Genomic DNA, 14,233 nt, shown 5'->3' with positions numbered 1-14,233 from the left:
GATGACAGAATATTAAAAATGGTCAATCAAATGTACCAAAATTATTGGACAATCTTACTTTTGACAGGTAATCTCACGTGATCTGGTTTCAATACCATAGGCCACGCAAAATACTGGCATAATTGCTCGCTCCGCGTTAGCTCTGGTGTTAGCCTAGAGTGAGGAGACCCAACCAATATGGCGGCAACACTGGGTAAGTCTCCAGCCCATAATGAGATGTCTACATATGTTATGTCTTTGCTCTATCCCACTATTACCCTTTGGCCCCCATTTACACCCTATCAAAAAAGTGTTTTTGCCTTGGACTTACTTTGGTATTACTAATGTACATCATTATTTGTGAGTCTCTTTGGATAAAAGCGTAAACACTTGAAACTGCTTCTACAAAACACAGTCCTTAAAATAAAGGATTAACGTAATTGTCTATTGTGCAAATCCAATCAAAACTGCAATACCTATTTGTTGTAAAACAGGTAGTCTTTATTCCGTAAAATAAAATGATGGTATATAAGGAATAACTCACCTGCCGGTCTGGCTAAATATTAAAACCTGTTGTGACTCTTACGCAACTCAGACGACTCTCTGAGCCTGTGCGTCCTGTCAGCCGTTTGCCCTCCTCTTCTGGAGAAACAGATATAATCAGCTTCAGTAGCTTTTCTGAGAGAGGGAGAGGAGCTGACAGCGTTTATCAGCACAGGACTGCTGTTGAACAATACCAAATAACCAGCACATTGCCACAAGCTGCGGCGCTTTCGGTAGGATTCTGATTAATTAATATTATAGAGCTTTTTATCTGTTTATGAGCTTCTAACATCAGATCTCTTCTTGAAAAAATACAGCATGTCTTGTTACTAACTATCTGTGCGTCTTAGTCAAAGATAGCTTACAGTTTACTCTTTATATCACATGATTTTTGTATTTGTTTAATGTGTTTTAATTACTAAATGTGTAATAGTATTTAATAGTATTTAAATATGTGACCTTGCACTAAATGTTTTCCATAGTGAATTACAAGAAAGACAAAATGCAAAATGCTTAAATGAAATGACATGCTTTAAGAAGCACATAGCCTGTTTATAATAACACCACTAATATTTAAATAAATTAAACTAAATTAATAGGAAAATATTGACATTGAACTTTTGAACATTTCGTTAGAACAGCAACTGTGGCTATTTTAACTTGTGTTTTCTGTATTTGCAAACACTTTTAGTACCCTGCTCTGAAATAAACAATTCAGTTAAAACAGAATGAGTTCGTACAGTTTACAAAAAAATTTCTAGCATCAGTGGTGCCAGATTATGTCTATAACATTTTTGAATTTGCTAAAATTAAAGTATACTAAGAGCATCTTATTAAGACCTTTGCTCAGGCGAAATGGGTTTAATCAGCAAAGACACAAACAGAACAGCTCTTTTACAGAAAGAACATGTTGTTCTAATAGGGCACTTTGAAAGATAAACCATGTTGACACACTCCAAATAGCTATATCTCTATATATCAACTACAGTAAATGTTTAATTACAATAATAGTAAGCACAAGGTAAATGCAGTAATATGTAATATGCAGACATTTTGAACTTTATTATTGTTAATATTTACTGTAAAAGATACAGTTGTTCACAGTGTGATGATAAGTGCATATATTTTTCACTATATAAAAAGTTTTTTTTATTTTTAATATTTCATTATTAAAATGTAATTCCACGTTTTTTCTCATGTTTTCTCATGTTCTCCAAGGCAAGGTCTTTAAAAAAAATTTAATTCTGATTATCTAAATGTTGCTTAAAAATTGTTCTGTTTATAAGATTAACCCACATTATTTTTTTTTCTTTTTCAGAATGTGCCACCCACTTCTCCCACTTAAACTATTTTTTTTTTGCCACAACAGCCGAAAAATGTATTTGGCTAGCAGTTGGCTCACCATAGATGACTGTAATGGGCTTAGCTATTTTTTGTTAGTTTGAATGGCCATCGTCTTTATTAGAACTTTATTAGTTCTATTTTCTAATATAAAACCAGTTCCATATTTATTTGTTAAGAAACCTATTTTAGCTTGAATTTCTCAAATTATTAGTTTAACAGCTAAGTAATTGAAATCTAGATCCACATAGTTCATTCCAAAGTGTTTTCACTCAGGTAGCAGTAATGGAATCCACTACACCAGTATCCTTTATTACTGTGACCACAGAAGCATTACCGGTAGAGTCCACCCTATCTGCTTATCTGTGGCTGCTGATTTTGGGCTTCATCATTGCCTTTATCTTGGCTTTTTCTGTCGGAGCCAATGATGTGGCTAACTCGTTCGGCACAGCAGTGGGTTCTGGAGTGGTGACACTGCGCCAGGCTTGCATCCTCGCTACCATCTTCGAGACAATAGGAGCAATTCTACTGGGGGCCAAAGTCAGTGAGACGATTCGATCGGGAATCATTGACATCAACATGTACAATGGCTCTGAGCCGTTACTGATGGCCGGCTCCATCAGTGCAATGTTTGGTAAGAAAAAGCTATTTTGTTGTACCTTCTACAGCATTAAACTTCATATAATGATTTTTTTTTTTACCTTATTTTAAATCCATAGCAAAGATTATTAGTTGTTACGTGCACCACAGCATCCACAAACCAGGAAGAATTACAGCTTTAATAACACCTAATGCATCAATAACACCTATTTGTCAAGTTACAGCCTGTTTAATCTCACAAGATGCTCCATATGCTCAGAAGGTATGCAAAATATGTACGTGTAGAAATCATACATTTTTTTTGGTGTTGCTGTCTGTATTGGCAATAGCAGAGCACAAATACAGGCAATAGGTCCTAAATACATATTTATTTTTGTTTGTTTATTTATTTATTAAGTGTTTTAATATTCTTATATCCACATTACCAAAAGGAGAACAACACCCATCTTTGTCTTGTCTAAATCCATGTCAGTCAAAAAAAGTGCATGGTGATTATTGTTATAATGATTGCGATAGGGCATACAATATGGACAAAAATTGTAATGTAAAATAAGGCTGTTGGAAATCCCATTACCAACATTGTATAAATGAAAAAGTTGAGAAAACCCACAATTTTAAGGCATTTACTGAACTACAATTTTAAGTTTTAAAGCCAAACTCAAAGCTAGAAAGTTTTAGTTCAGATCATTTATTTTTTATATGTATAATATTTAGTCTCACGAACTTAAAAATGTACTTTATTTCATTTGCTGGCCTAATCTTAGTTCTATTAAGTGTATCTTATTAGGTTTAACTGATGAATTAATTAATTTGTGTCAATCATACGTTTTGTAGTGGGCACAACACTATATTTTTTTAAATTAAATTTAGCAACTGGGAAGTGGAAATTTATCATTATCACTGTGCTTTTTGTCAGTCGCATATACTTGCAAATTTAACAAGCTGGAGCCAGCCAGTTTATAGTCACTCTCAGCTGAGGCCAGACAGTTAACCAGCATATAGACATAGAAATCTATAGAAATCCCATGATAAGCAGCCTGTGGAGAGTGATTACACACAGGTTGGGTAGGAGGACATGCCCAAAAACACATAGCGTGACCAACATCAGGTGAACCCCCCTGCAGAATTGCTCAAGAAACCCTGTTCAAATCTGCAAACAAACTATTTAGTTAGACCAATTAAGTAATGTTACTTTGGGCGATTCAGTATTTTTTACATTATGGAGAACAATTTTAGGTTTTTTTTTTTTTTTTTTTTTTTTTTTTTTTTAAGGTGAATGTGAAACTCCATAAATTAAGTAAACTTGTTTCTAAATTAGTATCTTGTCTAAGGCTTTTTACTCTACCCTCACTCTACTTCACTTTCTAACTATACCCTAACGTTACCTCACTTTATAACTCTACCCTTACTTTAACTCACTCTAACCTCACTCTACTCCCACTTCTTCTCATTCTATCCCTGCTCTAACCTCACTCTTACATACTCTTACCTCACTCTACCCCACTTTATCTCACTCTACCTTGCTCTATCTCACTCTAAGCCCACTTTACCTTGCTCTACCTTTACTTAATTCAATTTATCTCACTCTACCACAATCTACTCTCACTCTAACCCCACTCTAGTACACAATAAACTCACTGTACCCCACTGTACCTCACTCTTATCTTAACCTACCTCACTCTACCACATACTAACCTCACTCTAACCCCACTCTAGTACACAATAAACTCACTGTACCCCACTGTACCTCACTCTTATCCTACACTACATCACTCTACCACATACTAACCTTACTTTACCACACTTACCTCTCTCCTCCACTTCACCTCACTAACCTCGCCCTACTTCCATTTGCATTACACTAAACTCACTCTACCTTCTCTATAACCTCACTCTGCCTTACACTCTACAATACTCTACAATCACACTCGAACCTCACTCTACCCTCACTCCACCACACTCTAACTTCACTCTAATTGTACTGTAACCTCCCTTTATTTTAGTGTAACTTCACTCTAACCCACCCTACCCCATTAACCTCACTTTACCACACACTAACCTCACTCCACTCCCACTGTACGTCACACTACCTCCACTCTACATCCACTCTCCTCTTGGCTGCTTCTCTGACCAGTAATTTCCTTACTTGATCTGTCAGTTTGGGTGGGACGGCCATGTCGTTCAAAGCTTGGGAAAGGGTTTTATAACCTAACCTGCTTTAAACTTCCACTTGTGTTTTCTAACAAACATCTGAGGCCGTCACAGAACAGCTGTATTTATAATGAGACTAAGTTACACACAGCAATTGATTGCACAGGATTTTATTTAGGGGTTTCAGAGTAAAAAGGGGTTGAATACTTTTGCATGAAACACATTTAAAACCATGCATCATTATATTTCCATTACACAATTATGCGCTACTTTGTGTTGGACTACTTATTATCACTTAACTTAAATCTCAATGAAATACATTTAAGTTTATGTATGTAAGGTGACAAAATGTCACTGTATTACTGATCTTTTTCAAACAGAAAATGTTACTTTTCTTACATACATGGTTTTGTAGATATTAACAGGGTGGATCTTTGTTATCTTGTCATATCACAAGAACCTGTGTGTGTTGTAGGGTCTGCTGTTTGGCAGCTGGTGGCTTCTTTTCTGAAGCTCCCGATCTCTGGAACACACTGCATCGTTGGAGCAACGATTGGCTTTTCTATGGTTGCTAGGGGATACCAAGGGGTCAGATGGCTGGAACTGCTACGTATCGGTATGACCTACAACTATTCTCCTACAGCTAATCTGCTTTTAAACTTGTGTCTTCACAATCTTGACTAAAATTTATACAGAAAAAAAATATTATTACATGGCAGACGACAATAACCTTGATGAAGACTGTTTAAGTATATACAGCTTGGAATTCTAAAAAAGTCACAGTTATAGTCACATGATCTTAAGATAATATCTATGTTTTAAATAGCTTATGTATGTGGCTTTATTTTGTTTATTTTTGCAACAGTTGCTTCGTGGTTCCTCTCCCCCCTGCTCTCAGGCATGATGTCTGCAGTTCTCTTTTACACTGTCCGAAAATTCATCCTAAATAAGGTAAAATATAACCCTAAAATTCACTGTTTTACATAACCTATCAGCGTTTCTCTTCATGCTTCATGAGCTAAGTATGGTTTACTGTCAATATTCAGTCTGCGTGTTTTGGAATGAAGTGATGTGTAGGTTTAACCGATTTGGCAGATTAAGCCTGACTATGAACAATGTTTTTTTGTATTCTAGGATGATCCAATGGTCAATGGTTTAAGAGCCCTTCCAATATTCTATGCTGTTACAATGGGAATTAATCTTTTCTCCATTATGTTCACCGGAGCTCCTAGTAAGTTTTAACAAACTTTCACATTTCCTGATTAGAAAAACCAAGATACAGTGAGTCCAAGAAGTATTTGATCCCTTGCTGATTTTCTTCGTTGGCCCACTAATAAAGACATGATCATTCTATACTTTTAATGGTAGATGTATTCTTACATGGGGAGACAGAATATTAAAAAGAGGTGGAGGTGCGCCTCAAGTATGCCAATGATCATTTGAAAGATGAACCAAGTTATTGGGAGAAGGTTTTGTGGTCAGACGAGACCAAAATTGAACTTTTTAGCCTCAACTCCACCCGCCATGTGTGGAGGAAGAAAAATGCTGCCTATGACCCGAAGAACACTGTGCCCACCGTCAAGCATGGAGGTGGAAGCATAATGTTTTGGGGGTGTTTCTCTGCCAAGGGTACAGGGCTACTTCACTGCATCACTGGGAAGATGGATGGAGCCCTGTACCGCACAATCCTGAGGGACAACCTCCTCCCCTCTGCCAGGGATCTGAAAATGGGCCGTGGTTGGGTCTTCCAACATGATAACGACCCTAAACATACAGCAAAGGCAACAAAGGATTGGCTCAAGAAAAATCACATTAAGGTCATGGAGTGGCCCAGCCAGTCGCCAGACCTCAATCCGATCGAAAATCTATGGAGGGAGCTGAAGGTCAGAGTTGCCAAGCGACAGCTTGATTTAGCTTCATGATTTAGAGAGGATCTGCAAAGAAGAGTGGGCCAAAATTCCCCCTGGTGTGTGTGCTAAACTTGTGGTTAACTACAACAAACGTCTCACCGCTGTGCTTGCAAACAAAGGCTTTGCCACTAAGTATTGAGTGTGTTTGGCAAGAGGGATCAAATACTTATTTTCCTCATTGAAATACAAATTAATTAAAATATATTCTTTAAAATTATATTCTGGATTTTTGTCTTGATATTCTGTCTCTCCATGTTAGAATATATCTACCATTAAAAGTGCAGAAGGATAGTGTCTTTATTAGTGGGCAAACAAAGAAAATCAGCAAGGGATCAAATACTTCTTGGACTCACTGTATGTTTTTCTAAAAATATGTATTTGGTGTGGTACATTATTTTTTGGGCTCCCCAACCCCGACACTTTGTAGTTGTTTTTTTGCTCAGTATTCATGTAAATGTATGTGTTTGTCTCTGCCCTTATATTGAATACTTAAAAACTAATATTGAGTGAAGTGTCTCTTACAACATTTTCTCAAAACTAAAGACAATTTGTCATTACCTACAGTTTATGTCATTACACAAAATCTTAACATCTTGCAGGGTCACTATCTGCAATTCGATTTTTCTGGAAAAACAAAAAGCAGTGGTCTATTATAGTTTACTCATACAGTTGCGTGAAAAAATATTTGCCCTCTTTTAGATTTTTGTCATACTTACATTTTTAGATATCAAAAATCTTTAATATTAGACAAATAAAACCTGTGTAATTATAAAAAACACTTTTTAAATAATGATTTAATTTATTAAGGGAAAAAAAACAATCTAGCCCTGTGTGAAAAAGTGTTTGCCTCCCCATAGATTTACAGGTCACTTCTCTTATACTGTAAAATTTGACAAATTGATTTTACATCAGATAATTTGGGAAAACTGTTCAGAGGTGTCAATAACAAATTACTATACTTAGGCAGAAATATTGGTTATCTATACCTAACTGGAGTCCTTTTCTACTCCACATTTTCTCACAATTATCTGAACTTTCTACTCCCTACATTACATTTCAGCTTGTTTTAATTCCGGGGTGTCAGCATTCAAATAAACTCTATCTAGGTCCAAATCTCTCCATCGGAATAGAGTGAATCTGATTATGATTAAATGAGAAGTATAAACATATACCAATCCAACACTTGGTTTATATGATCCATCCCACCTGCACGTCTCATCATAATACAGCAAGAACACAGCAGATGTATGTAGCGTAGACTTATGTATGCAGTATAAAGATGATCTGTGCAGAGACTCAAGAGAACTTTAAGACCTCTACCAATGTAGCTTCTGGAAAGTTTAAGATTGATTTGTTGTGGCTCTCGCTCTTCCAGAATATTTTGCTCTGTGCCATTTTAGCCAGTTTGGACTGGTGTATTGCATATATTATTTTTGGTTTGTGTTTCTCTCTTTGTCAAGTAGTATGCTTTCCTGCCTATTCATGCCTTTTTCCCTTCCTGTGTTTAAACAGTTGTTTTTTCTTTTCTTCTGTGGTCTTTTCTCAATATTCTTGTCATAGCTTTAACAGGGTCCTGCAGGTCCTTAAAAAGACTTAAAATAAAATCCGGGTAATTAACCGGGTAACATTAATTAGCTATGTTACCAAGGAGAGGACTAAGTTTAGTGTAGAGTAAGCTAACATTAGCAGCAAGCTAGCTAACATACTAATGTAAGTGACCAGATAGCTAAGTTACCGGAGAGAGGACTAATGTTAGCAGAGAGCTAGGGAAAATACTAACTTTAGTGGCAAGCTAGCAAAGCAACGTTAGTGGTGAGTTAGCTATATTACTGGGGAGAGGTTAGCAGAAAGCTAGGTAACATTTGCGGTGAGCTAGCTAACATACTAATGTTAACAGCGAGCTAGCTAACATACTAGCATTAGCAGCAAGCTAGCTACCATACTAATCTTAGTGGAAAGTTAGCTACGTTACTGGGGAAAGAACTAAGGTTAGTGGCACACTAGCTAATATTAGCTGAGAGCTAGCTAACGCCACCGGGGAAAGAAAGTTTAGTGGCGAGTTAGCTAACAGTAGAAGCAAGTTAGCTATGATACTGGGGAGAGAACTAAGGTTTGCAGAAAGCTAGCTAATATTAGCGGCGAGCTAGCTAACATACTAATGTTAACAGCGAGCTAGCTAACATTAGTGGTGAGTTAGCTAACTATGTTACCGGTGAGAGAACTAAGTTTAGCAGAGAGCTAGCTAACATTAGCAGCGAGCTAGCTAACATGCTAACATAATACCGTTACCAGCAAGTTAGCTACCTTACCGGGGAGAGACGTAAAGTTAGTGGATTAAAAAAAAAAAAAAAAAAAAGAGAACAAATGGAAAACGTTAAGCTTTGATTTCCAATACAATACATTATTTTCTACCTAAGAAATTATGACTACATTTTTGGGTCTTAAAAATATTAATTGAGGTCTTAAAAAGGTCCTAAAAAGCATTAAATTTGACTTTTAAAATGATGCAAGAACCATGTTTAACTCACACTTTTTGTTGCTTTCTTCTTTTTTCAGTGCTTGGATTTAACAAGGTGCCATGGTGGGGGACACTCCTTATTTCACTGGGTTGTGCTCTCCTCACTGCTGTGCTGGTGTGGTTTGTCGTATGCCCACGCTTAAAGAAGAAAGTTAAAAGTATGTTTTGATTATATTATGAGTATAGCATGATTGATTTGCTTTATATATTTGCAGTTGTCTCTACTAAAATAATTGTGCAGGAAGACAACAGGTGAAAAGGGTCTACAATATGCTGTGTTGAATAAATGTAATTTTTTTTCCTGTAGGTGTAGTTACATCTAAAAACTGTGAGGAATCATTGCTTGAAAAGGCTCCAACAGACACGTCAAGAAAACATCCTGAGAAGTTGTGGTCCCATTCTCCTGATTCCCAGACGCTTGTGGAGAGAACAAAAGCAACTTTTGACATTGGCGGCTCTGAAGACCCAGAGGCAGAAAACAAGGACTTGAATGGTTAGTTTCCTTTAATGAGCTCTGGGGACCTTCATGTAATCACTTGTGTAATCCCTTGTGAAGTACACTTAAGAGCATTAAAAGTATGTTCATATTAGGTAAGAATACTAAAAGTATATTTTCTATTTAATATACTCAATGAAAATACATATTAAATAAACTTTCTCTGTATCTACATAAAATGTATTTTTAAGAAATATCCTTTAAATTATTATACAATGTGTTGACAGAAAATATAATTAGTGGCAAAAGGTGTACACAATATGTGCATCAATACACAAAGTAGTACATTTACAATATACTAGAAGTGTACTCAAAATTATGTAAAAAAAACACATATAAATCTACCTAAGTTCGTAGAAGAAGAGAATTATTATTAACTTGCTAAAAATTTGCTGATTCTACAAATCTTTTACTGAAAATGTACAAGAAATCTACATATTGTGTCAGAAGAAATGTTCAGTGACAAAATAATTATATTATATACATGTGGTAATACATACACCATCACTTTCTCAAAATTAAATCATTAATAGCAGGATCTACCAAACTCGTCTTGTGGAGGCAACAGGTCATGTGGCACTCCTGTATGATATCACCACTGCAATTCTAATTTGCCAATTTAGGGTCAGTTTTTTTAATTAACCCCTTATCAGGCCATGATTGTTTGCCTGACATTAAACCACTAAATCTTAAGGATTTCTATTTAAGAATTACATAAAAAGTTATTTGATAATGATTTCTGAAAAGCATAATTGTAATTGTAACATTACAAATATTTAAGTAAATCTGCTAAAATCAAAATATAATGAATAAAATAATAAAACTGACTCTTTCCTAACTTAAAATCAGTAAGTTCCTAAATACAAATCAAACCGTTCATGTCCTCCAAACCTTTAGTTTTGTTATGTTTATCTAGTTTTTACATCTTTACATCTTCATTTTCAAACCTGCAGAATTTGGGTTGATTCCTGTTACTGATCTGGAATTATTAAGTGGAGTAGAGAGAAAATAGGCAGTTTCTCCAAGTGTCCTGTAGGAAATTTCAAAGCCCTCAAGTTTTCAGAATGTAAAGAAGTTATTTTACTGCAGAGAAAAGGGGTTTTGAATCACCTACACATGTAGCCCCTATATGGGAAAAGGCATTTTAAGGGGTTAAACTGTACGGAGTGTAGAAAATATGGCAGGAATACTGCATTTATTTTATTCTAATCTGTGCTGGGTTACTGTCAGCATTTTGTTTTGCTAAGGCAGAATTTGCAAAATAATGTATTGATTATAAGTGTTTGTTCTTAATTATATAAAATATTCACAGTATCATATTATTTAAAAGACAAAATGTATTGTTTTCCCATAATCACTAATGCAGCATAGAGGAAGAAAAGATAATTGGTTAATATTTTCATATTTCATATTATCATGTGACACCTTCCACCAGTTATCAAGCACTCTAACTATTATTCTATGTTTATGAAAAAATCAAGCTGATTATTTATGTTTAATAAGGCTGCCAGTAATTCTGGAGGGCAGTGCATCTTGCATATTTCAAATAATTAAAGAAAAGTAGGTATAAAATTAATTAAAGCTGTGAATATTGAATGCATTTAAATATGGTTTAACTTATATGTCTATTGCATTGCTAAATTAAAATACAGGAATGGCAGTCTCACAGCTGCAGGGGAACCATCTACCTGCAGCTCACAAAGACCCCGGCATCTACAAGGACTTGCTGCATAAGCTGCATCGTGCTAAAGTGGGTGAATGCATAGGTGAGACTGGTGACAAGCCCATTCGTCGAAACAACAGCTATACTTCCTATACTCTGGCCATCTATGGAATCCACAGATCTTTCAGTGATGGAAGTTTGTCTGGAGAGGGTAGTGAGAAAAGACGCTCACGAGTGGACAGTTACAACAGTTACACCAGTTACACCAGTTACAACACAGCTCTCACAGATGAAGACGCTGGTGGTGTTGGTGACATGCCTGTAGATCTGGGAGATGAGGAAAATGGAGAGAACCCTCTACAGGAAGAGGAAGTGGATGAACTAGAGGTCGACAAGCCAGAGGTTTCCATGCTTTTCAGGTTCCTGCAGATTCTCACTGCCTGCTTCGGGTCTTTCGCACATGGAGGGAATGATGTGAGGTACAGTGTGATCTTCGACTGTAGCAACAAATCTGCCAGATTTAAAATAATGATGAATAACTAACTTGTCTTGTCATTAAATCTCCTACAAATGCCCTAATCATTACCTTCTCTTGTCTACCACTTCCTGTTACAGCAATGCAATTGGTCCTTTGATAGCGCTCTGGGTGGTGTATAAAAATGCCTCTGTAACATCAAATGCCCCAACACCCATCTGGCTCCTCCTCTACGGGGGGCTGGGGATATGCATGGGGCTGTGGGTTTGGGGCAGAAGGGTCATTCAAACTATGGGCAAAGATCTGACACCCATCACGCCGTCCAGGTAAAAAACATTACTACATTGAACCTTATTATTGTTATTCTGTCATAATCAAACGCAAAGTAAAACTTCAGCCTTATTTAATGCTTCAGTTTACATAAAAAGTATGACTGTAACAGCAGAAATAGTTGCTTTTGAACTAAAGTGAACTTTTGGTATAAATTCCTAAATGAACAGCGATTTTTTAAATATTACTGATAAATTGCAAGTGTCTTATTTTTTTTGTTAATCATTTAAACTATATGTTTTAACTAAGTAACGATACTTTTATTTGGTGCACCTCGTATTTAATCTCACTACAAATTAATTATTTCCTCATAGTGGATTCAGCATTGAACTGGCCTCTGCTGTAACTGTAGTTGTTGCTTCAAACATTGGACTCCCTGTCAGTACGACTCATTGCAAGGTGACTGTGCCTCATACAATTTATTTGTTTTAGTGAAAGACTGCAAGTTTAATAATTTCTTCCTATAAATAATACATCATTTGTGCTTACCTTTAATTTTGTGTGCTTTTGAATGAACAGGTTGGATCTGTCGTGGCTGTGGGGTGGCTTCGCTCCAGGAAAGCTGTTGACTGGCTTCTTTTTCGGAATATTTTTATTGCCTGGTTTGTGACTGTGCCTATATCTGGTCTTATAAGTGCTGCTGTTATGGCAATATTCTATTTTGCTATTTTATCTGTAAGTTAAAAGTCTACCTACAATTATTCTCATGTTTTAAACAAGTGTTTCTGTCTGTCTTTTACATGAACAAATGTTATGATTTTCAGTTGTATTTAAGTTATTTTTACTGTGCAAAGTATAATTAAATCAATGCTTGTCCTTTGACTTCTGTGCTTTTCTTTTGTGTCCTTTCTTGGTTCAACACACTCTACCCTAAAAAAAGAGAATACCTAAAAATCAGTGTAGTAACAAGCAATTAACGTAGAGGAACAAATGTTTCATTCTAAAACTGTAAAAATTGAAAAAATAAAAATAAAAATACTTTGATTTAAAATGTAAATCCTGTGGAACACATGCAAAGATATCTAAAAACAACAGCTGAAATCATCATATACAGTTGAGTGAAAAAGTATTTGCCCCTTTTGTTTTCACATTTTTTCCATACTTTCAGATGATCAAACAAACTTTAGGACAAATAATAAAAAATAAATATATAAATACAAAAAGCACTTTTTAAATGATGATTTCATTTATTAACTGTGATAAACTTCACTACTAACCACAACCAGGCCTGATTACTGCCAGACCTGTAGAATCAAGAAATCGCTTAGATAAAACCTGTCGGACTACATGAAGCAGATAAAAGATCTCAAAAAGCAACACGTTATTTTGTGATCTGAAGACATTTTAAAACACATGAACGCATTAGTTAAGAAAAAGAACATCATACTGAATGTAGGGCCTGGACAACTTGCTGTAATAGATGGAACCAGGAATTCTGCTGTTTACCAGACAAGCCTGAAGGAAAATGTCCTTCCATCTGTTCTCGACCTCAAGCTCAGGTGTACTTGGGTTCTGCAGCAGGACAATGATCCAAAGCACCTCTCTGAATGGTTTAAAAAAACAAAATAAAGGTTTTGGAGTGGCCTAGTCAAAGTCTGCTTGAAATTCTGTGGCATGACATTAAAAATGCTGTTCATGCTGGATCTTTCTTTCAATAAATAAAATTATAATTTAAATGTGCTTTTTAATGTACTTAGGTTATCTTTATCTGATGTTAAAGTTTGTATAATAATCAGAATATTGGAGCAGTGGGTACCACAGGAGCAGCAGACACTGCTGGCACTGAAGCAGAAGTGGCAGGCACTGCTGGCACTGGAGCAGGAGCAGTGGCTGGCACAGAAGTAGCAGGCACTGCTGGAGTTGGACCAATTAAACTAAAATCACATAACTGCATCATAATTCAGTTGTTAAGAAAGTCTAAATTTGTCGCTTCTCAGTAAATTGCAACTATTAATGGCGTATTGACTGATCACAGTTGTGTGGGTAATCAGTTATGTGGGTGGTCACAGTTGTGTGAGTGATTGTGTGGATGATCACAGTTTGTGTGAGTGATTGTGTGGATGATCACAGTTGTTTGAGTGTGTGGATGATCACAGTTGTTTGAATGATTTTGTGGATGATCACAGTTGTGTGAGTGATTGTGTGGATGATCACAGTTGTTTGAGTGATTGTGTGGATGATCACAGTTTGTGTGAGTGATTGTGTGGATGATCACAGTTGTTTGAAT

At 36.0% G+C, this 14,233-nt stretch overlaps 1 protein-coding gene across 1 annotated transcript; it reads left to right on the top strand.

Moving 5' to 3' along the window:
• Positions 1-646: 646 nt before the first annotated feature.
• On the top strand, positions 647-12,828 carry slc20a1a (solute carrier family 20 member 1a). Its single transcript, XM_007235867.4, has 11 exons — positions 647-755; positions 1,841-2,497; positions 5,090-5,230; positions 5,480-5,565; positions 5,749-5,845; positions 9,081-9,200; positions 9,350-9,535; positions 11,191-11,680; positions 11,817-12,002; positions 12,321-12,405; positions 12,526-12,828. The coding sequence occupies exons 2-11, from the start codon at positions 2,149-2,151 to the stop codon at positions 12,688-12,690; spliced, it is 1,905 nt and encodes a 634-aa protein (XP_007235929.3). The 5' UTR covers positions 647-755; positions 1,841-2,148; the 3' UTR covers positions 12,691-12,828.
• The last annotated feature ends 1,405 nt before the right edge of the window (positions 12,829-14,233 follow it).

The sequence above is a fragment of the Astyanax mexicanus genome, chromosome 12 (assembly GCF_023375975.1).
Source record: "Astyanax mexicanus isolate ESR-SI-001 chromosome 12, AstMex3_surface, whole genome shotgun sequence".
NCBI classification, from domain to species: Eukaryota; Metazoa; Chordata; class Actinopteri; order Characiformes; family Acestrorhamphidae; genus Astyanax; species Astyanax mexicanus.
Note: the sequence above shows the minus strand (reverse complement) of the source record. Positions and strands in the feature narration are given on the sequence as shown.

Coding starts and splice junctions, on each gene's coding strand:
- slc20a1a (XM_007235867.4), top strand. CDS start 2,149: ATGGAATCCACTACACCAGTATCCTTTATTACTGTGACCACAGAAGCA. Junction 2,498..5,089: donor CTCCATCAGTGCAATGTTTG/GTAAGAAAAAGC, acceptor TGTGTGTTGTAG/GGTCTGCTGTTTGGCAGCTG. Junction 12,003..12,320: donor ACACCCATCACGCCGTCCAG/GTAAAAAACATT, acceptor ATTTCCTCATAG/TGGATTCAGCATTGAACTGG.